This window comes from Bombina bombina, chromosome 2 (genome assembly GCF_027579735.1).
Source record: "Bombina bombina isolate aBomBom1 chromosome 2, aBomBom1.pri, whole genome shotgun sequence".
NCBI classification, from domain to species: Eukaryota; Metazoa; Chordata; class Amphibia; order Anura; family Bombinatoridae; genus Bombina; species Bombina bombina.
In genome coordinates, this window is record NC_069500.1 from 1,412,300,340 (window position 1) to 1,412,324,591 (window position 24,252).

A 24,252-nucleotide genomic window follows, 5' to 3' on the forward strand; every position below is an offset into this window, starting at 1 on the left:
AGAAGGAGATTAGTTTTAGATAGTCTCATTTGAGCTGTATACCTCTATGATAATATAACTCCCTGTAGCTGGAGCACTCATAAATATTGCTGAATATATCTAATATTTCATAGGCAGTTAAATTATTCTTGCTTAATTTAGGAGTTTAACTAATTTTACTATCATGTGTGTGCCTGTTTGTATCTATATGTGCTCCACCCATCAGCTTAAAGTATGTGCTCCACCTATCAGCTTAAAGTATGTACTCCACCTATCAGTTTAAAGTATGTACTCCACCAATCAGCTTAAAGTATGTACTCCACCTATCACCTTAAAGTATGTACTCCACCTATCAGCTTAAATTATGTACTCCACCCATCAGCTTAAAGTATGTGCTCCACCTATCAGCTTAACGTATGTGCTCCACCTATCAGCTTAAAGTGTGCGCTCCACCTATCAGCTTAAAGTATGTATTCCACCTATCAGCTTAAAGTATGTGCTCCACCTATCAGCTTAAAGTATGTGCTCCACCTATCAGCTTAAAGTATGCACTCCACCTATCAGCTTTAACCATGTACTCCACCTATCAGCTTTAACCATGTACTCCACCTATCAGCTTTAACCATGTACTCTTACTCATCACATTCTCTGTGTGTTAAGAGATTGGAACATGCAAAAGGAACCCAAATAGGATAACAATTAAGAAAAAGGGAACTTTAATATTGATATATTGCAGTTTTAAGAATGTAATGCTGTGCCAAGTATCCCCAGATGTACAAACTCAGTTTGTTTTTCGGTACTTACTTTTCAAGTACAGACATTATGATCGGAGGTAGAACCAGAATAGGCATCGGAAGAGCCACTCTTGTGAGGGCCGTTTCTATAAGAGCCTGAAAACAAACAAAAATGTATTTCATTAATCAAGAAACAACCTTTAACCCACAAACCACAATCATTTTATCTGCAATGCTTATTACATCATTTGCAAAAAATCCTCAGAGAATTTCTTCCTGATACAAAACCATTCATTAGTGTTTGACAGCTTATGGCATTAGGTAGCGTGTGGTTATCCATGCCCTGTACGTTGCTGGTCTTTTGATGAGGTTTGCATTGCTAATAACGTGGTCTCGCACAGCGAGGGCAGCAAATGTAAATATATATGTCTATCCTTATATATTTACACAGATCCCATAGACTGCAATGTAAAGGCATTTTTTAGGGCCTTTTTTTTTTTTTTTTTTACACCCCATCGGCTCCTTTTAGACCCCAACAACTGCTTTTTGTAGTTATTTTATTAAAAAATAAAGTTGCTACTGGCTATAGTTTTTAATAAAATATATCACACTTGATTTTGGGGGCATTTTGTAGACATTTATAAAATTAACCAGAGATCTTATCTCTGGTTAATTTTATAAGCACTAATTACTACAGCAAGCTCGCTGTAGCAATAACCAGCCATTTGTAAAAGCTGGTTATTTATTGCGTGCCCGCAAATGGGCAATTTTGCCTGTTTGCGGGCGTGCGAAAAATTAGTGCTCCACTTGTAACCTAGCCCTAAATGAGAGGGAAAAAGGGCAAAATAAACAATAAAAGCACATGCCGAATTTATTTTACTAATTACACAAACTTTTTCTGGCAAATTTGACGTTTCTATCATTTTAAGTAAAAACGTTTTAAAACTAGACAAACAATTGCTCACTGATCAGGGACCCACCTCCACAAGAAAGCAACATTATTTAGCAAACTATTTATTTCTTTATTTAAAGTATTGCAATTTAAAATCCTTTATTATAAAAAAACAAAATTTATGCTTACCAGATAATTTCCTTTCTTTCCTGGCAGGGAGAGTCCACAACTTAATTCCTTACTGTTGGGAAATACAATACCTGGCCACCAGGAGGAGGCAAAGACACCCCAGCCAAAGGCTTGAATATCCCTCCCACTTCCCCTATCCTCCCAGTCATTCAGCCGAGGAAACAAGGAAAAGCAGGAGAAATATCAGGGTATAAAGGTGCCAGAAGAAAGTATAAAAAGGGAGCCGTCCAAATAAAATATCTTACAGGCGGGGTCGTGGACTCTCCCTGTCAGGAAAGAAAGGAATTTATCTGGTAAGCATAAATTTTGTTTTCTTTGCATAAGGCAGGGAGAGTCGACGACTTCATTCCTTACTGTTGGGAAAACCATACCCAAGCTCCAGAGGACACTAAAGGAATAACGGGAGGGAACAAAAAGGAGGCGGACCCTAATCTGAGGGCACCACAGCCTGCAAAACCTTTCTCCCAAAAACTGCTTCAGCCGAAAAAAACAAATCAAACTTGTAAAATTTAGAAAAGTATGTAAGAAGGACCAGGTAGCCGCCTTACAAATCTGCTCCATAGAGGCCTCGTTCTTAAAAGCCCAGGAAGAAGCTACTGCTCTAGTGGAAAGAGCTGTAATCCTCTCAGGAGGCTGTTGTCCCACTGTCTCATAAGCTAGGTGGATGACACTCCTCAACCAGAAAGACAAGGAAGACGTAGTGGCCTTCTGACCCCTATGTTTACCTGCATAGATGACAAACAAAGATGAAGATTGTTTGAACTCCTTAGTAGCCTGAAGGTAAAATTTCAAGGCACGAACCACATCTAGATTGTGAAGCAAACGTTCCTTCACTGAGGAAGGATTGGGACACAAGGAAGGAACAACAATCTCTTGATTAATGTTCCGATCTGACACCACCTTAGGAAGGAAACCTAACTCAGTCAGTAAAACAAGGTAAGGGGATCACACTGCAAGGCAGAAATCTCCGAGGCCCTGCGAGTGGAGGCAATAGCCAACAGAAACAGAACATTCCAGGATAATAGTTTCATGTCAACAGTATGCATTGGCTCAAACGGAGCCTGCTGCAATACACGAAGAACAAGGTAGAGACTACAAGGCGGAGCCACCCTTCTAAACACAGGCCTGATCCTAGTCAGGGCCTTAAAGGGACAGTCTACACCAGAATTTTTATTGTTTTAAAAGATAGATAATCCCTTTTTCTTTCCAATGTCATGGTGAGTCCACAAATCCATTAAATTACTAGTGGGTGGGAATTCAACTCCTGGCCACCAGGTGGAGACAAAGAACACCCCAGCAAAGCTTCAAGTATCCTCCCACTACCCACAATCCCCAGTTATTCTTTGCCTGCGTAACATTGTAGGTGATGTATGAAGAAGGTGTCTGAAGAAATCAAGTTGTTGATCCTTTAATGGGTACTTTTCCCTGCAATCAAGGAGTGGGGCTATGGTGTGTCCATGTAATTCTCTTTAGTAAGAGTAATGGCGGCTTTTAGCAGTTGAAAGACGGCGAGATGGTCTTTGTTTACCTTCCAACATTTTTTATACCCCTATATAGAAAAACAGGGTTGGTTACTCTGTTTTTTCTTTATCTATAGGTCTATGTCAGTAAGGATTTTGTCACACCTGTTTGCTGTGTGAAAAATATGCAGCACTTGGGTTCCTTGTTTTAAAAAAAGAAAAAAAGGATACTTAGAGAACAAAGTGGATCCTTATGGGACTGAATATCCCTTTTAAAGGTTGGGGATTTAGTGAGCATCAGTTCAGGGCACTGTTCTGTGATGTGAAGGATTTTTTGATTTTGACTATGAGGATTTGTTTGCACAAGTTTACCTTTTATTTAGTTTGGGTAATATCTCTTTAAGAAAGTTGTTGGACTGCACCTTACTTTTGAATTTGAGATCATGTGACCGCTCAGTTACTTCCTGAGTTACGAACAGTTTGTTTCTTGCCGGCTGATTGGAAGCTGGACCTTCAAGGAGAGAGTGGATTTTCTAGCATTAGATTGTTTTTCCTGCCTGTCGCTTCTCTCTGATGTTTGCAGCTTTCTAGAATCTGCAGTTTGTACAGGATTTATCTGCTGGTGTGGATTGGATTCCTGGTTACCGGTTGGGTGAGTCTCTCCAGCATGGCTGGGGTGTAGAGGTCCTGGTTTTAATAATTATTTATCTATGCTTAGAATTTTATTCTATTTTTTTATATTGAAATTAAAGTATATAGGAAATAAAGGGCTGTTTAATTTACTATGGAAGCCGATCCTAAGCTTTCTCTGTCATTTGATAAATGTCTTTATTTTGCAGATGCCCAGGTTATACCTCTTGTGCAATTTTGTTCCCCTTGCCTTAATAAGATTTTATAATCTAAGGAAAAGGATTCCTTATCTGAGCCTTCTTTTTCTCAGGATAATGCTGTCCCAGTCTTTGACATATTCACATGCAGTGCCCTGCGGTTCCTCTCAGTCAGTCTCTGGGAGTGTTTGTTTGCCTAAAGATTTTGTTGCGCAGTTGACTTCTGCAATTTCTGCAGCCCTAAGTGCTTTACCTAGTTCTGGTAAAAGGAAGAGAAAATCTAAGAACATTTCTATGGGTTCTGATTCCACCAAAACTGATTTGGTTAATCTTTCTCAGTTATCTAGCAAGGATCATTCCTCTGCAGCTTCTGAATCTGCAGTTCCTAGTACAATAGATTCTGAGGAGGTTAATTTTAGATTTAAACTGGAGCATCTCCGTTTACTTTTGAAGGAGGTTCTAGCTACTTTGGATGACTCTGAAACTATTGCAGAGGCTCCTAAAAAACCTTAATCTGTGGAGGTGTTTCCTGTTCCAGATCACATGTCTGACATATCTCAAGAATGGGAGAAGATGAAGAAGGGAAAAAGATGTTTCCTGTGGCTGATTCAGTGCGAGATCTGTGGTGCACTGTTCCTAGAGTAGAGGGCGCTATATATACCTTAGCCAAGAGAACTACTATTCCTCTTGAAGATAGTTCCTCTTTTAGAGACCTTATGGATAAAAAACTGAAGTGTTATTTAAGAAAGATGTTTCATCATCAGGGTTTGCAGTGGCAACCAGTTGCTAGTATTGCGACAGTTGCTGGTGCAGCCTCTTATTGGTGTGACTCTTTGTCTGATCTAATTTTAGAGGAGACTACTATAGAGGAGATCCAGGATAGGATCAAGGCTCTAAAGCTGGCTAATACTTTTATCTGTGATGACAGTATGCAAGTTGTTAGGCTGGGAGCCAAGATTTCTAGTTTTGCAATACTAGCCCGCAAAGCCTATTGATTAAAGTCTTGGTCTGTGGATGTGACTTTTAAAGCCAAGCTTCTGTCTCTACCTTTTAAGGGTAAGACTTTATTTGGTCCTGGTCTGGCATAGATAATTTCCATGGTTACTGGTGGAAAGGGAGTTTTGTTTACCACAGGATAAAGAAGAATAGACCCAAAGGTCATCAGACTTCTAATTTTCGTTCCTTTCGTAACTTCAAGTGACAGAGATCTTCCTTGTCTTCTAAATCAGGTCAAGACATCTTGGAGAGCTAGCTAGCCCTGGAACAAAGGTAGGCAATTCAGAAAGTCTTCCCCTGAGGCTATGTCAGCATGAAGGGGCCACCCCTGATCCAGTTCTGGGCAGGCTTTCATTTCTTCAGCAGGCTTGGATTTGCAACGTTCCATATCTTTGGGGAGTGGATGTAGTCTCTCAGGGATACAGGATAGGAGTCAAGTCTTGTCCCCCCAGGGACAGATTCCTATTATCAAGATTATCTTAAACCAGGTAAAGAGGGAGGAATTCTTAAACTGCATAAGGATTTGTCCTCTCTGGGAGTGATTATCCCAGTTTCTCTAGCAGAATAGGGTCAGGGATTTTATTCAAGTCTTTTTGTAGTTCACAAAAAGGAGGGAACTTTTCGATCCATTCTAGACTTAAAGTCTCTCAACAAGTTTCTAAAGGTCCCATCCTTCAAAATGGAGACTATTCGTTCTATTCTCCCTATAGTTCAGGAGGGTCAGTTTATGACCACTATATACCTAAATGATGCGTATCTTCATGTGCCTATCCACATGGAACATTTCAAGTTCCTGAGGTTCACTTTTTTGGATCAACTTTTCCAATTTTTAGCTCTTTTCGCTGTGGCCAGATCTCTAGGTATTGCGGTGGCTCCTTACCTAGATGATATCTTGATCCAGGCGCTATTTCTTTTCAGTTAGCAAGATCCCATGCAGATTCTCTGTTAGCTATTCTCCGCTCTCACGGGTAGAAGGTGAATCTAGGGAAAAGTTCCTTGGTGCCAAGTACCAGGGTATGTTTTTTGAGGACAATCATAGACTCAGTATCTATGAAGATTTTTTTTGATGGAGGTCAGAAAATTCAAGCTTTTGGAGGCCTGTCGTTCTCTTCAGTCCTCTGTTTGTCCATCAGTGGCTGTATGCATGGAAGTAATTGGTCTCATGGTGGCATCCATGGACATTATTCTGTTTGCTCGCTTTTATCAAGATTATCTTAAACCAGGTAAAGAGGGAGGAATTCTTAAACTGCATAAGGATTTGTCCTCTCTGGGAGTGATTATCCCAATTTCTCTAGCAGAATAGGGTCAGGGATTTTATTCAAGTCTTTTTGTAGTTCACAAAAAGGAGGGAACTTTTCGATCCATTCTAGACTTAAAGTCTCTCAACAAGTTTCTAAAGGTCCCATCCTTCAAAATGGAAACTATTCGTTCTATTCTCCCTATAGTTCAGGAGGGTCAGTATATGACCACTATATACCTAAATGATGCGTATCTTCATGTGCCTATCCACATGGAACATTTCAAGTTCCTGAGGTTCACTTTTTTGGATCAACTTTTCCAATTTTTAGCTCTTTTCGCTGTGGCCAGATCTCTAGGTATTGCGGTGGCTCCTTACCTAGATGATATCTTGATCCAGGCGCTATCTTTTCAGTTAACAAGATCCCATGCAGATTCTCTGTTAGCTATTCTCCGCTCTCACGGGTAGAAGGTGAATCTAGGGAAAAGTTCCTTGGTGCCAAGTACCAGGGTATGTTTTTTGAGGACAATCATAGACTCAGTATCTATGAAGATTTTTTTTGATGGAGGTCAGAAAATTCAAGCTTTTGGAGGCCTGTCGTTCTCTTCAGTCCTCTGTTTGTCCATCAGTGGCTGTATGCATGGAAGTAATTGGTCTCATGGTGGCATCCATGGACATTATTCTGTTTGCTCGCTTTTATCAAGATTATCTTAAACCAGGTAAAGAGGGAGGAATTCTTAAACTGCATAAGGATTTGTCCTCTCTGGGAGTGATTATCCCAATTTCTCTAGCAGAATAGGGTCAGGGATTTTATTCAAGTCTTTTTGTAGTTCACAAAAAGGAGGGAACTTTTCGATCCATTCTAGACTTAAAGTCTCTCAACAAGTTTCTAAAGGTCCCATCCTTCAAAATGGAAACTATTCGTTCTATTCTCCCTATAGTTCAGGAGGGTCAGTATATGACCACTATATACCTAAATGATGCGTATCTTCATGTGCCTATCCACATGGAACATTTCAAGTTCCTGAGGTTCACTTTTTTGGATCAACTTTTCCAATTTTTAGCTCTTTTCGCTGTGGCCAGATCTCTAGGTATTGCGGTGGCTCCTTACCTAGATGATATCTTGATCCAGGCGCTATCTTTTCAGTTAACAAGATCCCATGCAGATTCTCTGTTAGCTATTCTCCGCTCTCACGGGTAGAAGGTGAATCTAGGGAAAAGTTCCTTGGTGCCAAGTACCAGGGTATGTTTTTTGAGGACAATCATAGACTCAGTATCTATGAAGATTTTTTTTGATGGAGGTCAGAAAATTCAAGCTTTTGGAGGCCTGTCGTTCTCTTCAGTCCTCTGTTTGTCCATCAGTGGCTGTATGCATGGAAGTAATTGGTCTCATGGTGGCATCCATGGACATTATTCTGTTTGCTCGCTTTTATCTGAGACCTCTACAGTTATGTACGCTCAATGAATGGAACGGAGACCACTCAGCTCTCTCTCAGAGGATAGTTTTAGACTCTCAGTCAAGGATGTCTCTGTTTTGGTTGGATCTCCCAGGACCATTTGTCTCAGGGCACTTGTTTCCTCAGGAGGAGTCTGTCCTTCTTATAAATATCCTAGAATTGTGAGCAATTCTCAATGCTCTATCAGCTTGGCCTCAACCGAGTTTAGTCCGGTTGATCAGATTTCAATCGGACATCACTTCAGTGGCGTATATCAACCACCAAGAAGGAACTCGGAGCTCGTTAGCTATGAAGGAGTTGACTCGCATTCTTCAGTGGGCAGAGTCTCACAATTGTCATCTCTCTACCATTCATATCCCAGGGGTGGACAACTGGGAAGCGGATTATCTGAGCAGACGTTTCATCCAGGGGAATGGGCTCTCCATCCGGAAGTTTTATCAATGTTAACCCTCAAGTAGGGAGTTCCGGAGCTGGATCTTATGGAATCACGTCTAAACACCAAGCTTCCAAGATACAGAGCAAGGTTAAGAGATCCTGAAGTAGCTCTGGTAGACGCCCTGGCAGTGCCATGGGATTTTCGTTCTAATTTATATGTATCCTCCGGTTGCCCTCCTTCCTCGGGTGATAGCTCGTATCAAACAGGAGCAGGCTTTGGTGATTCTAATAGCTCCAGCCAGAACTTGGTTTGTGGACCAAGTGAGGATGTCATCATTTTCCCCCTGTGTAAATTGCCTCTTCTACTTCAGGGTCCTTTCCTCCATCCGAACTTAGTCTCTCTGAAGCTGACTGGAGATTGAACGCTTAGTCTTGTCCAGACAAGGTTTTTCTGTGAAGGTTATTGAGACTATGATTCAGGCTCGTAATCCTGTTACTCCCAAGATTTATTATAAGGTATGGCGTAAATACCTTCATTGGTGCGGATCTATGGGGTTTTTTTTAGTGTCAGGTGAGAATTCCCCATATTATGTCCTTTCTTCAGGAGGGCCTGGAGAAGGGTTTATCAGTCAGTACCCTAAAGGGTCAGATTTCGGCTCTGTCGATTCTTCTGCAGAAGCATCTGGCAAATTAGGATTTCTACCTAAGGTGGTTTCGGAACGCAATATTAACCAAGAAATTGTTATTCCTTCATTTTGTCCTAATCCTTCCTCTAAGAAGGAGCGGTTAATGCACAATCTGAATGTTGTGCGTGTATTAAGGTTCTATTTACAGGCTACGAAAGATCTTCTGCTCTTTATCTTGTCTTTTCAGGTAAACAGAGGGGTCACAAGGCCACTTCTTCTACTCTGGTTGAGAAGTGTTATTCGACTGGCCTCCAGAGAAAATTACGGCTCACTCCACTAGGGCTGTCACTTCCTCTTGGGCCTTCATAAATGATGCTTCTATGGAACAGATTTGCAAGGCGTCCACTTGGTCATCATTGCATACTTTTTCCAAATTTGACAAATTTAATGTTTTTGCCTCAGCTGAGGCTTTTTTTGGGAGGAAAGTTCTTTAAGTGGTGGTGACTTCTGTTTAGGTTCGCCTGTCTTGTGTATCCCTCCCTTCCATTCTGGGGACTCTAGCTTTGGTATTGGTTCCCACTAGTAATTGAATGGATTTGTGGACTCTCCATGCCATTCAAAAGAAAACATAATTTATACTTATTTGATAAATTAATTTCTTTCCTGGCATGGAGAGTCCATGACCCGCCCTTATTTGTATGACGGCTTTTTGTCATTTTTCTAAACCTCAGACACCTCTATACCCTTTGTGTCTTCTTCTCTTTCCATAATTCCTTGGCTTAATGACTGGGGATTGTGGGTAGTGGGAGGATACTTGAAGCTTTTCTGGGGTGTTCTTTGCCTCCATCTGGTGGCCAGGAGATGAATCCCCACTAGTAATTGAATGGATTTGTGGACTCTCTATGCCAGGAAAGAAAATAATTTATCAGGTAAGTATAAATGATGTTATTAACCATTCCCTAGTTTTGCATAACCAACACAGTTATATAAATACACTTTTTACTTTTGTGATTATCTTGTATCTAAGCCTCTGCAAACCGCCCCCTTATTTCAGTTCTTTTGACAGACATGCATTTTAGCCAATCAGTGCTGAATCCTAGGAACTCCAAGTGCATGAGCACAGTGTTATCTATATGAAACACATGAACTAACACCCTCTAGTGGTGAAAAACTGTCAAAATGCCGTGAGAGAAGAGGCGGCCTTCAAGGGCTTAGAAATTAGCATATGAACCTCCTAGATTTAGCTTTCAATTAAGAATACCAAGAGAAGAAAGCAAAAGTGGTTATAAAGGTAAATAGTAAAATTGTTTAAAATGACATGCCCTATCTGAATCATGAACATTTATTTTGGACTAGACTGTCCCTTTAACAAAGAACTGCACATCCGGAAGCTCTTGTGCAGCAACACCGACAGGGCCAATAGATGTCCCTTCAGGGAACTAGCAGATAGACCCTTCTCCAGTCCATCCTGGAGAAAGGATAAAATTCCGGCAACCTTATGCTAAGAAAAACCACGCTCTTCACACCAGTGCAGATAAGTCCGCCACACCTTATGGTAGATGCGTCGAGTAACCGGCTTACGAGCTTGAATCAAAGTGTCAATAACCCTCTCAGAGAAACCTCTCTTGGTTTTCAAGAGAAGTAGCTCACGTAGTTAAAACAAAAAAACAGTTTATAAAAAATTCAAACTCACTGGCTCAGAAGAGGATAAGGAAAAATGGAGAAACGATCAAAAGATGACAAAGGAGTTAATCAGAAAGACTAAAGTTGATGCAGAAGAGAAAATAGCACACTGTAATAAAACGGTGACAAAACCTTCTTTAGATATATCAGTGAAAAAAGAAAAACTAACAGAAAGATAGTAAGACTCAAGAATGCGGATAGAGTAGTGGAAGAAGATAAACAAAAAGCAAACTGTTTAAATAATTGCTTTTGTTCAGTCTTTACAACAGATGGTAAAGATAGTGAGATTCTATAAAGGGATATTATTGTAAATGATCATGTGAGTAGTACTTTTTTTTTTTTTTTTTTTTTACAGAGAAAGAGGTTTCAAGGGCTTTATCAAAAATAAATAAGTCTGTGGTTCCAGACAATATTCATCCAAGAGTTCTAAGAGAACTTCGATCCGTGATAGCTACTCCATTTGTGGATTTATTTAATCAGTCACTTCTAACACGAGTTGTTCCAAAAGACTGGGAAATTGCCAATGTAGTCCTTCTTCATAAAAAGGGTAGTAGGGAGGTTTCTGTTAACTATCGGCCAGTCAGTTTGACCTCAATTGCAGGAAAATTAATGGAAACTCTTTTAAGGAAAGACTTTTGCCTTCCCCTAAGACAAACAACTTAGAAGACAAAGGACAGCATGGTTTCACTGCTGTAAGATCATGTCAGACTAATCTAATTTATTTCTTTGACCATGTAACTAAATTAATAGACCAGGGAGGAGTCGTAGATGTTGCATATCTAGACTTTAGCAAAGCATTTGACACTGCCCCACACAAACTTATTCACAAAATGTATTGCCTTGGAGTAGATGCTAACAGCTAGATTACGAGTTTTGCGGTAAGAGGGGTGCGGTGTTAACTTGCACGTTATTGTCACCGCTCACTTCCCTACATCGCTGATATTAAATGTTTTCATAAACCCAGCGTTATTGGGCAAGAAGTGAGCGCATAGCAAAATTGTGCTCCATACCACACTCCAATACCAGCGCTGCTGAAAGCCGCAGTGAGCTGGTTTTACCTGCTCGTACACGATTTCCCCATAGACATCAATGGGGAGAGTCGGCTGAAAAAAAGCCTAACACCTGCAAAAAAGCAGCGTAAAGCTCCGTAACGCAGCCCCATTGATTCCTATGGGGAAACTAAATTTATGTTTATACCTAACACCCTAACATGAACCCCGAATCTAAACACCCCTAATTTTACACTTATTAACCCCCTAATCTGCCGCACCCGACACCTACATTATACTTATTAACCCCTAATCTGCCGCTCCCGACATCGCCGACACCTACATTATACTTATGAACCCCTAATCTGCTGCCCCCAACATCGCCGACACCTACATTATATTTATTAACCCCTAATCTGCTGCCCCCAACATCGCTGACACCTACATAATGTTATTAACCCCTAATCTGCTGCCCCCACCACTATAATAAACATATTAACTCCTAAACCGCCGTACTCCCGCATCGCAAACACTAGTTAAATATTATTAACCCCTATTCTGCCGCCCCTAACATCACCGCCACCTACCTACATTTATTAACCCCTAATCTGCCGCCCCAAACGTCACCGCCACTATACTAAATTTATTAACAAAAAGAAGGGAAAAGTCAGTAAGCTCAACCATACATAATATTAAGTATATTATAATCCTTTTACCAATCTATATTTGAGGAGGTGGAACCTGGTAAACAAATACGCACAACAATTAAGTAGAAAAGTGTCTATACCGGTATAAGGTATGTCCAGAAAGACCAGGGGAGTTGCACCCTCATTTAATAAATAACACAACACAAGGGTAAATTATGCAAGATAAAAAAGTTTATATATTAATGCAGTCATGATTCAATAAATAAATACATATACAAAATAGACACAAAGACACACATAAAAGACAACACATGGGCCCCTCATATAACCCTAAAAGTGACTAAGCCGGCCAATAATGAAATACACAATGCTCAAAGCGCCGCTAACTAAAGTGCCAAATGTCATTCAACTTGTGCCAGATGGTGAAAAACTTGCAGTCATGTATCTTAATATGTGCACTTGATGACTTGTACCATAAAGAGAAATATCAATGGTCAGTTTGTGCGTCACGATTTGTATCATATAGTGACAATTTCAGCATGCAAAGCAAGTAGCAAATAGCAAATGAATCAATAAGCAACAAGTGACCATGTTATATTATGCCCCAACGGTTAAGCATGAGTAAAGTGATACTAAGCATGTAAAGTCATTTAAAGAGAGTAAATGAGTAACTCTCGCTATAGCCCTTCAATGACCGCACGGAGGGCAAGTAATCTTAAAGACCGTTTGATAAAAAGTGAATTTGTGAAGACAAAGCAGAATGATTGGCTAACAGATCAAGCACAGAACATAGTGGGATGCACTCCGTGCAACCACTGTGTAGCATGCACTTTTGTTAAAAGAACTAAAACTTTTGAAACAACCACTGGTAAAACTTTTCGAATAAAATCTTTAATTAATTGCTCTGCTACTGGGGTTATTTATCTGTCATCATGTTCATGCCCATGCTTCTATATAGGAAAAACCTATAGGGAGTTTAGAACACGTATTTATGAGCATAAGGATGACATTAAAAATGTAAAGATTGACAGCCCGGTCGCTAGGCACTTTGCCTAGTTCCATGAATCTAAATTGGACGGTTTGGAATTTATAAGTATTGAACAAGTCAAACGAGGTGGTAACATTGATACCATCCTGCTTCAAAAGGAGACAAGGTGGATGTTTAATTTAAAAACCTTGACCTTGTCTACTACAGGATTAAACGAGAAATTAGAGTTTGCCTCTTTTTTTACCTAAAAACTGATTGATCAAAGTATTGCATAGTAACATGTATGGCCATGACACTATATTCGTCCATTATATTATATTGTACTTTGCCCTGAATAAATGTCACTGTTCTCAGACACTTGGGCTGCTCTGGGAGCTCAGCGGAACCCCCCCCCCCCGCCCCAATACACTAAACTTTAGTCATAAGGGTTTATTTATTATATTGTTTGAAGCATTAAATGACACAGGTCACCATTAAGTAATGTATATAGGATTTCTGTATTAATCATTGATAGTAAATATAATATTAGTATCACATTAGGTTGTTTTTTGTTTTTCTGTTGTCCGTCTTGTCCTGTGTATAAGGTGTATGAGTTAGTTTTTAAAGACATGTATAATACATATGAAGCATAATTACGGATATTTGCAAATAGAAATAATAATCAAGCAAGTGCCGCTTTAATGTTTCTGTTGAATTAATGACGTAATAACCACATGATCTTTGCATCCAATAAGAGGAACTATTCTGAGCACTGTGGTTTTACCCGGAAGAAGCTCCTTGCTGCTTTGCTACGGAGCGAAACGTGCAGAAGGACGCGTCGGTGCGCAGCACAACAACCGTGGGATCCCCCCACTTCAACCCGCTATTTTCTAACATTTCCGTGTGTGGAGGAGAAGTGAGTTGAACGCCCTTTATCCTAGTATTCATCAGTAGGGAGAGGTAACATATATGGGTCATCACGCCTCCTGGATATAATATGACCATCTGTCCGTCTAATAGTTACATTGTAGCTAGCTTAGGGTTTATTTTTATTTCACAGGCAAGTTTGTATTTATTTTAACTAGGTAGACTAGTTACTAAATAGTTATTAACTATTTACTAACTACCTAGCTAAAAATTTTTTTACAAATTTACCTGTAAAATAAAACCTAACCTGTCTTACACTAACACCTAACCTTACACTACAATTAAATCAATTACCTAAATTAAATACAATTATCTTACAAAAAAAACAAAAACATTAAATTACACAAAATAAAAAAAGAAATTATCAGATATTTAAACTAATTACACCTAATCTAATAGCCCTATCAAAATAAAAAAGCCCCCCAAAATAAAAAAAACCCTAGCCTAAACTAAACTAAACTACCAATAGCCCTTAAAAGGGCCTTTTGCGGGGCATTGCCCCAAACAAATCAGCTCTTTCACCTGTAAAAAAAATACAAACAACCGCCAACAGTAAAACCCACCACCCACACAACCATTTAGCATTTAGCTCTTTTTAAGCCCAAAAGCCCAAATCTAAAAATAAAACCCACCCAAAAAAAAATTAAAAAAACCTAACACTAACCCCCGATGATACACTTACAGTTTTGAAGACCGGACATCCATCCTCAACGAAGCCGGGAGAAGTCTTCATCCAAGCCGGCAGAAGTGGTCCTCCAGACGGGCAGAAGTCTTCATCCAGACGGCATCTTCTATCTTCATCCATCCGGCGCGGAGCGGCTCCATCTTCAAGACATCCGGCGAGGAGCATCCTCTTCTTCTGACAACTAATGACAAATGAAAATTCCTTTAAATGACGTCATCCTAGATGGCGTCCCTTTAATTCCAATTGGCTGTTCTAATCTATCAGCAGATCGGAATTAAAGGTGAAAAAATCCTATTGGCTGATGCAATCAGCCAATAGGATTAAGCTTCAATCCTATTGGCTGATCCAATCAGCCAATAGGATTGAGCTCACATTCTATTGGCTGCTCCAATCAGCCAATAGAATGTGCAAGCTCAATCCTATAGTCGTCAGAAGAAGAGGATGCTCCGCGCCAGATGTCTTGAAGATGGAGCCGCTCCGCGCCGGATGGATGAAGATAGAAGATGCGGTCTGGATGAAGACTTCTGCCCGTCTGGAGGACCACTTCTGCCAGCTTGGATGAAGACTTCTCCCAGCTTCGTTGAGGACTTCTTCCAAAAAAGGTTTTTTTGGGTGGGTTTTATTTTTAGATTAGGGCTTTTGGGCTGAAAAAGAGCTAAATGCCCTTTTAAGGGCAATGCCCATACAAATGCCCTTTTCAGGGCAATGGGAAGCTTAGTTTTTTTAGTTAGGATTTTATTTGGGGGGTTGGTTGTGTGGGTGGTGGGTTTTACTGTTGGGGGTTGTTTTTATTTATTTTTTACAGGTAAAAGAGCTTTGGGGCAATGCCCTGCAAAAGGCCCTTTTAAGGGCTATTGGTAGTTTCGTTTAGGCTAGGGGTTTTTTTTTATTTTGGGGGGGGGGCTTTTTTTATTTAAATATTTTGTTTAAATATCTGATAATTTCTTTTTTTATTTTGTGTCATTTAGTGTTTGTTTGTTTTTGTAATTTAGGTAATTGTATTTAATTAATTTAATTTATTTAATTGTAGTGTAATGTTAGGTGTTTTATTTTTAGATTTGGGCTTTTGGGCTTAAAAAGACCTAAATGCTAAATGGTTGTGTGGGTGGTGGGTTTTACTGTTGGGGGTTGTTTGTATTTTTTTTACAGGTGAAAGAGCTGATTTGTTTGGGGCAATGCCCCGCAAAAGGCCCTTTTAAGGGCTATTGGTAGTTTAGTTTAGGCTACGTTTTTTTTTTATTTTGGGGGGCTTTTTTTATTTTGATAGGGCTATTAGATTAGGTGTAATTAGTTTAAATATCTGATAATTTTTATTTTGTGTAATTTAATGTTTTGTTTTGTAATGTAGATAATTGTATTTAATTTAGGTAATTGATTTAATTGTAGTGTAAGGTTAGGTGTTAGTGTAAGACAGGTTAGGTTTTATTTTACAGGTAAATTTGTATTTATTTTAACTAGGTAGTTAGTAAATAGTTAATAACTATTTAGTAACTATTCTACCTAGTTAAAATAAATACAAACTTGCCTATAAAATAAAAATAAACCCTAAGCTAGCTACAATGTAACTATTAGTTATATTGTAGCTAGCTTAGGGTTTATTTTATAGGTAAGTATTTAGTTTTAAATAGGAATTATTTAGGTAATGATAGCAATTTTTATTTAGATTTATTTTAATTATATTTAAGTTAGGGGGTGTTAGGGTTAGACTTAGGTTTAGGGGTTAATAAATTTAGTATAGTGGCAGCGACATTGGGGCGGCAGATTAGGGGTTAATAAATGTAGGTAGGTGGCGGCGATGTTAGGGGCGGCAGATTAGGGGTTAATAATATTTAACTAGTGTTTGCGAGGCGGGAGTTCAGCGGTTTAGGGGTTAATATGTTTATTATAGTGGCGGCGATGTCCGGAGCGGCAGATTAGGGGTAAATAATTGTATTTTAGTGTTTGCGATGCGGGAGGGTCTCGGTTTAGGAGTTAATAGGTAGTTTATGGGTGTTAGTGTACTTTTTAGCACTTTAGTTTTGAGTTTTATGCTATAGCTTTGTAGCGTAAAACTCATAACTACTGACTTGCGTTACGAATCTTGCAGGATAGGCTATACCGCTCAATTTTTGGCCTCCCAGAAAAAGCTTGTAATACCGGCGCTATGGAAGTCCCATTGAAAAAAGACTTTACGCAAATTGCGCAAGTTAATATGCAGTACGGCCAAAAAAGTGTGCGGTGCCCCTAAATCTGCAAGACTCGTAATACCAGCGGTAGTGAAAAAGCAGCGTTATGAGCCTTAACGCTGCTTTTTCACTCATACCGCAAAACTCGTAATCTAGCCGTAAGATTGTTAAATGGGTAGAATGCTGTCTTAAAGATAGACGACAGAGGGTTTCAATTAATGGAGTACATTCAAATGAGGTGTCAGTTACTAGAGGTGTCCCCCAAGGGTCAGTTCTTGGGCCTGTTTTGTTTAACATGTTCATAAGTGATATTGGAAGTGAGCTTAAGGGGAAGGTTTGCTTGTTTGCTGATGATACAAACATATGTAACATAGTTGATGTTCCATGAGGGGTTGATCAAATGAACAGTGATATTAAAAAAACTAGAGGACTGGTTAAATAAATGGAATCTGAAATGTAATATTACCAAGAGCAAAATTATGCATAGAGGATCTAAAAACACTAAGGCCAATTATAGTCTCAATTGTACATTACTGACTGTAACTAAAGAAGAAATGGACTTGGGAATTATTATTTCAGATGATTTAAAATTTGGTACATAATGCAGTAGTGCAGCCAGTAAGGCCAGGCAAATACTTGGTTGCATTGGGAGAGGTATTAGTAGCAGAAATAGCAAGGTTCTTATGCCACGTTACAGATCATTAGTTAGACCAAATCTGTAATACTGTGTACAGTTCTGGAGACCATATCTTCAGAAATATATAAATAAATTAGAAGCTTTCCAAAAGAGGGCTACTAAAATGGTACATGGTCTAAAATATAAAACATACAAAGAAAGACTCCATGATCTAAATATGTAAAGTGACATGATAGAAACCTTCAAATATATGAAGGGACATAATAAAGTAGAAGCTGAAAGCATTTTCCACAAAGAAAAGAAATGCCAAAACAAGGAGTCATAATCTAAAGTTAGAGGGTAGCAGATTCAGGAGAAATGTGAGGAAGCATTTTTTTACAGAAATGGTAGTGGATTCATGGAATAATCTTCCATTTGAGGTGGTAAACACAAAGACTGTAAAGGAATTCAAAAATGCCTGGGACATGCATAAGGCTATCCTAAGAAAAAAGTAACATGTAATATGGGTAGACTTGATGGGCCTTTTTGGTTCTTATCTACTGTCAAATTCTAGGTTTCTAAGACTAAACAATCAATCTCCACACAGTCAGCCTGAGAGAATCTAGATTTTGATGTAGGAAGGGATCCTGTAGTAGCAGGTCCCTGCGACAGGGTAACCTCCATCGAGGAGATGAGGACACCCCCACCAGATCCGCGAACTAAGTCCTTCATGGCCAGGATGGCGCAATTAGAATCACCAGTGCTTCCCAGTTGTCCACACCCGGTATATGGATCGATGATAGCATACAGTTGTGGGTCTCCGCCTATTCCAGGATTTTAGAAACCTCTCATCGCTAAGGAACTCCTCCTTCCTCTCCAGGGCTGGATTGTGCCGCCAGGATACCGGGATAAATCCTGGTGGGCCGGCAGCCGGTGGGCTGGCAGGGGCAGCTGCAGTGTGTGGAGAGCAGCAAAGCACAGTTGTGAGGGAGCGCAGCAACAAATCCGCCAGCAAGCAGTAAACAGACTGACAGGCTCAGCCACTCATTCAGGCATGTGAGCAGGTGAGGGTCAGGAGCAGAGAGGCCACCGCAGCCTGCAGTACTTAGCTTACATAGGTGATGCGGCGGTGCCAATAGAGGCAATTTGTGAGGGATGGGAATCGGGCGGGGGCGGGACAGCTAGAACTTCAAACACAGTCACACGTCACAAAGTCAGGAGGGAGCCTTGTTGGAGCAGAGGCTATGTGGGACGGCAGTCACCGGTAATAGGGATCATGACACAGACCAGTGCACTACCACTACTAACAAGGGTGTGGGGGGTCTCTGGTGGCCAAAAAAAAATGACTGCCAAAAACTGCTCCTAATGAAAGTGGGGGGGGGGCCTGTTCCAGAGAAAAATTGGCCCTAGGTAAGGTAGGAGGTCTGGGGTCCATATTTCCAGGGCTGGTCTGGTTTCCCAGTCTGGCCCTGTTCCTCCCTGATGGTTGATGTAGGCTAACAAAGTTATATTGTCCGATTGGAATCTGATAAACTGGGACGAACCCAAAAGGGACCAAACCTTCAGGGCATTGAATATTGCCGAAGGTCCAAGATATTGATCAGCAACTTGGACTCCTCCTTAATCAACAGACCGTGTGCCTTCCTGGCACCCCAAATGGCTCCCCAGCCGTATAGACTTGTGTCCGTAGTTACAATCTCCCAGGACGGTCTCAAGAAGCATGTGCCTTGGGACAGGTGATCTTGACAGAGCCACCAAGAGAGCAAATCTCTCAATAGGCTGTCCAGTATTATCTGTTGGTCTAAATGGTCGCAGTTCCATTGTCTCAGCATGCTTAGTTGTAAGGGTCTGAGATGGAATCTGGCAAAGGGAATGATGTCCATACAAGACACCATGAGGCCAATCACCTCCATACACTGGGCCACCGAAGGACATAGGGAGGGCTGGAGGGCTAGGCAAGTTGATTTTAGCTTGCAACGTCTCTGATCCTTTAGAAAGATCTTCATGGATACCGAGTCTATAACTGTACCCAGGAAATTCACCCTAGTATGTGGAGTAAGAGAACTCTTTTCCAAGTTTATCTTCCATCTATGTGACCGAAGAAGACTTAGAAGGAATTCCGAGTGCACCCTTGCTAGACAAAAGATTGAGCCTGTACCAAGATATCGTCCAGGTAAGGTGATACTGTGATACCTCATGTTCTGGCAACCGTTAGGAGAGATCCCAGAACCTTCGTAAATATTCTTGGAGCAGTAGCTAAGCCAAACGGAAGTCCTATGAACTGAAAGTGTTGGTCCAGAAATGCAAACCTCAGGAATGGAAAATGTTCCCTGTGTATCGGAATATGAAGGCATGCATCCTTCAGGTCTATGGTAGTCATAAACTGTCCTTCCTGAACCAGAGGAAGGATTGATCTTATTGTCTGCATCTTGAAAGATGGGACGCTTAAAAATTTGTTTAGGCACTTCAAGTCCAGAATTGGATGAAAAGTTCCCTCCTTCTTTGAAAAGGACCCCAGACCTCTTTCTGATGCAGGTACCGGGACAATTACTCCTAAAGAGACTAGGTCCCATACGCAACATAAAAAAGGCAGTCCTCTTCTCTGGTCTTGTAGACAGTCTGGAGAAAAGGAATCTGCCCCTGGGCAGATGGGACTTGAATCCTATCCGGTATCCCTGAGAAATGGCCTCCAGAATCCAAGAGTCCTGAACATCCTGAAACAAAGCGTCTGAGAAAAGCGACAATTTGCCCCCTAATCTATCCGATCCTGGATCGGGGGCCACCCCTTAATGCCGACTTGTTATTGACGGGCTTCTTTGTCTGTTTGGACTTGTTCCAGGACTGAACCGGCTTCAAAGTACTCTTGGGCTGCTCGGGCTTGGATGAGGATTGAGATCGTTGGGACTTGTCTGAACGAAAGGAACGAAAATTTGACAACTGTCGTCCCTTAGGTCTGTTCTTCTTATCCTGTGTTAGGAAGGCTCCTTTCCCTCCGGTAACCGTGGAAATGATGGAGTCCAGACCTGGTCCGAATAAGATCTTCCCCTTGAAAGGGAGAGAATGTAACCTGGATTTAGAAGTCATATCCACAGACCAAGACTTCAACCAGAGAGCCCGGCGGGCTAGAACCGCAAAACCTGAAGCCTTTGCATTCAAGCGAATAATTTGCATATTGACATAACAGATGAAGGAGTTAGCAATTCTTAATGCCTTAATTTTCTCCTGAATATCCTCGTGGGGAGATTCCACCTCAATAAGTTCAGAGACCCGCACCAGTAGGTTGGAATAAAAATCCTGTGTGTTGGAACATTCTCCTCAAGAAAGTTACCAACTTCTTGTCCATAGGCTATCTAAAGGATGAATTATCTTCAAGGGGGATAGTAGTATGCTTAGCTAGCGTCAAAATGGCACCATCCACCATAGGTATGGAACCCCACAATTCTATTTGAGAGTCAGGAACCAGGAAAAATTTCTTAAAAGTTGCTGAGGGAGAAAAGGAAGCTCTGATTCTTTCCCATTCGCTGCTAATAATGTTCCATTATGAAATGGTACAGGAAAAGTCTGTGGGACCTTCCTGTCTTCGTAGACCCTGTCTAACTTAGGGATCTTAGGTTCGTCAAGTAGCTTAGCCTCTGGAACCTCTAGGATAGACAGGACCTCCTTTAGTAAAAACGCAAATATTCAATTTTGAATCTAAAGGAGGGTTCCTCCGCCAGAGTAGACTTAGTAACAGACGTCTCCGACTCAGAGAGTTCACCCTCTGATGCTACAGAGGTTAACTCATCCTCGGATAGCTGAGACATATAGGCTAGATCAGAAAGGAATTTTGATGACTAAGTCAGGAGAACTATTGTCAGAAACCAGTGGGACCCTGGTACAGCCATCTACTGAGTGATTAAAAGCAAGCAGTGAAACTCGTCAACACCGATTGCTCAGGAGTTGTTAGCTAACAGCCTGGATGATTTCAAAGAAAAACTTTCTCTGCATCTCCAGACTCTAACTTTCATCAATACTCTCACTGAGAGGTTTATATGATTACTTAAAACTCCGGTCCTCTCTTGAAGGGAACATACCCATTACAGGACTATCCGAGTCTTCTGACACTTCTCTGCCACCTCCTCTAGTGACATAAGGCAAAGAATGACTGGGAGGCTAGGGGAAGTGGGAGGGATATTTAAGCCTTTGGCTGGGGTGTCTTTGACTCCCCCTGGTGGCCAGGTGTTGTATTTCCAAACAATAAGGAATGAAGTTGTGGACTCTCCATGCCTTATGGAAATAAATCTACTATTTTGCCAAATGCAACAGAAGAAGTATTGCACACATGCTTGTATTAGAAGCCTTGTGCACAATCCGAAATGCTTGTGTATTTTTACACACAGTGTCGTGCAAAAGTGCTGTACAGTAAGAATTCTTTAAAACTAGAAATGTTAATAGTTTATTTTTTTATCAATAAATAAAATGCAACATGAGTGAACAGAAGAAGAATCAAAATAAAATCTTTAAACCAAATCAATAATTGGTCTGACCACCCTTTGCCTTAAAAAGCTACACTTGAATAAAGTTAGAGATTTTGTAGGCTAAAAGTCAGGTGCATGATTAAACAATTATAACAACTAAGTGCTAATAATCATACATTTAATATGTAGGTTGAAACACATGCATAACTGAAACAGAAACAGCTGTGAGAGTAATAAAACAGTGTGAGGAACGGCCAAACTCTGCTAACAAGGTGAGGTTGCTGAAGACAGTTTAATGTCAAAAGTCCTACACCATAGTGAACACAGTAACAATACACAATGTAGTTAAGCTGCATTAGCAAGGTTTCTCCAAGGCAAAACATTTCAAGGCAGACAGGGGTTTGCAGATGTGCTGTCTAAACTCTTCTTAAAAAGCACAAGGAAATGGGCAACACTGAGGAATGTAGACGCAGAGGTTGGTCAAAGAAATTTGGTGCAGCAGATGAAAGACACATTATGCTTACTTCCCTTCAAAATCAGAAAATATCCAGCAATGTCATTAACTAAAAATTGTCAGAAACCAGTGGGACCCTGGTACCGCCATCTACTGTCTAGAGAAGTCTGGTAAAAATAGTCTTCATGGAAGATTTGCGGCCAAAACGCCATACCTCTGATGTGGAAACAAGGCTAAGCACAGGAACTTGGGTGCAAAAAATGGCTGCAGGTGCTCTGGACTGATGAGTCAAAATTGGATATATTTAGCTGTAGCAGAAGGTAGTTTGTTCGCCAAAGGGCTGGAGAGCGATACTAGAATGAGCGTCTGCAGGCAACAGTGAAGCGCAGTGCAGGTTTCCTTAAGGTTTGGGGCTGCATTTCTGCAAATGGAGTTGGGTATTTGGTCAGAACTAATGGTCTCCTCAATGCTGAGATGTACAGGCAGATACATATTCATTGGGCAACACCATCAGGGAGGCACCTGATTAGCCCTTAATTTATTGTGCAGCAGGACAACAAACCCAAACACCAAGCCAAAATCATTAAACACTATCTTTTGTGTAAAGTGGAACAAGAAGTCTTGGAAGTGATGGCGTGGCCCCTACAGAGTCCAGATCTCAACATCATTGAGCCTGTCTGGGATTACACGAAGAAACAAAGCAAGTGAAGATGCCTAAACTCCCAGTTCTCCCAGATGCCAAGTTCCTTTGCTGGTATTTTAGAATATACATTATATACACTAAGTGAAGGAAATTGTATTTGTATTATATATATATATATATCACACGTAAATATAATTAGTTATTTTACAGTCACAATGAACTGTTTGTTATACAATGCGAAAAAGTTAGCATCAAATTAGTATAAAAGGTAGTAATGCCAAGCAAACTGCAAAAACACAGAGGCAGCAGCCAGTAATAATGCATACATTTGTCACATGATGTACTTCTTTCCTATTGGCTGCATATCTATTGCTTTCAGGTTTCTATGTGAAATGCCTGCTAACAATTCCTGTGTTATATTCATTTTTTGTGTGTTTGCAAAATACAAATGTGGGAAATCTTCTTCTTCTGATTTATCGTATGTGTAACTTAAGTACGCAGAGAGCTGAGGGTTTCACACAGAAGCTCTTTAAAAGGGACATTAAATCATTTCTTTTTCTTTTTTCCCCCCCAACTAAGAGCTCGCTTCCATTGAGCCATTAAAAATGGAGCAGTAAGGACCTGAAGCGGCCGACAGCTAAAAGTAATTTACAGCTCCATTTTAGTACCAGGTTTCCATTGAAAAGGTTACCGCTATGCATGCGGTTGCTCTTTTCGTGTAGATGTAAGTTAGCGTTGTGTTAACGCTTCCACCCGATGCCGGATTTATAAAACATTAATAGGTTACTATGGTAACCCGACCTTACACTACACTCGATCGCATATACGGAACCGCATACAAGTGTGGCATGTATCTTTTCCCCGTCGCTCGCTGTTTTTTATGTTGAAATTGTTTTTATTACATTTTACATATAAAATATACATGTGCTAAACATTCCATCACATTCCATCTATTTGTCAATCAATATATTCTATGGAATAACATTGTCACAACATCTCATAGTATACCATAAACTATTTTCCAATATGTTCTATCATCTCATAACAATGCCACTCAAGTCACGTCCCCATGTAGATCTTTTTGTGGAACTCTCCGTGGGCCTCGGCTAACTTAGTTTTTTTTAAAGGTAAAAGAGCTGTTTAACTTAGGGCAATGCCCTACAAAAGGCCCTTTTAAGGGTTATTGGTAGTTTAGTATTAGATTAGGGGGTGTTTTACTTTTTTATTTTCATAGGGATTAGGTATAA

The 24,252-nt window shown here is 40.4% G+C and overlaps 1 protein-coding gene across 1 annotated transcript in view; it reads right to left on the reverse strand.

The window, feature by feature from the left end:
- SFXN5 (sideroflexin 5) overlaps positions 1 to 24,252 on the reverse strand; it is a 923,442-nt gene that overhangs the window by 323,590 nt on the left and 575,600 nt on the right. The window contains exon 12 of the mRNA XM_053704357.1: positions 784 to 869. Within this exon, the coding sequence (XP_053560332.1) occupies positions 784 to 869 (86 nt within the window). The remainder of the gene's footprint in view (positions 1 to 783; positions 870 to 24,252) is intronic.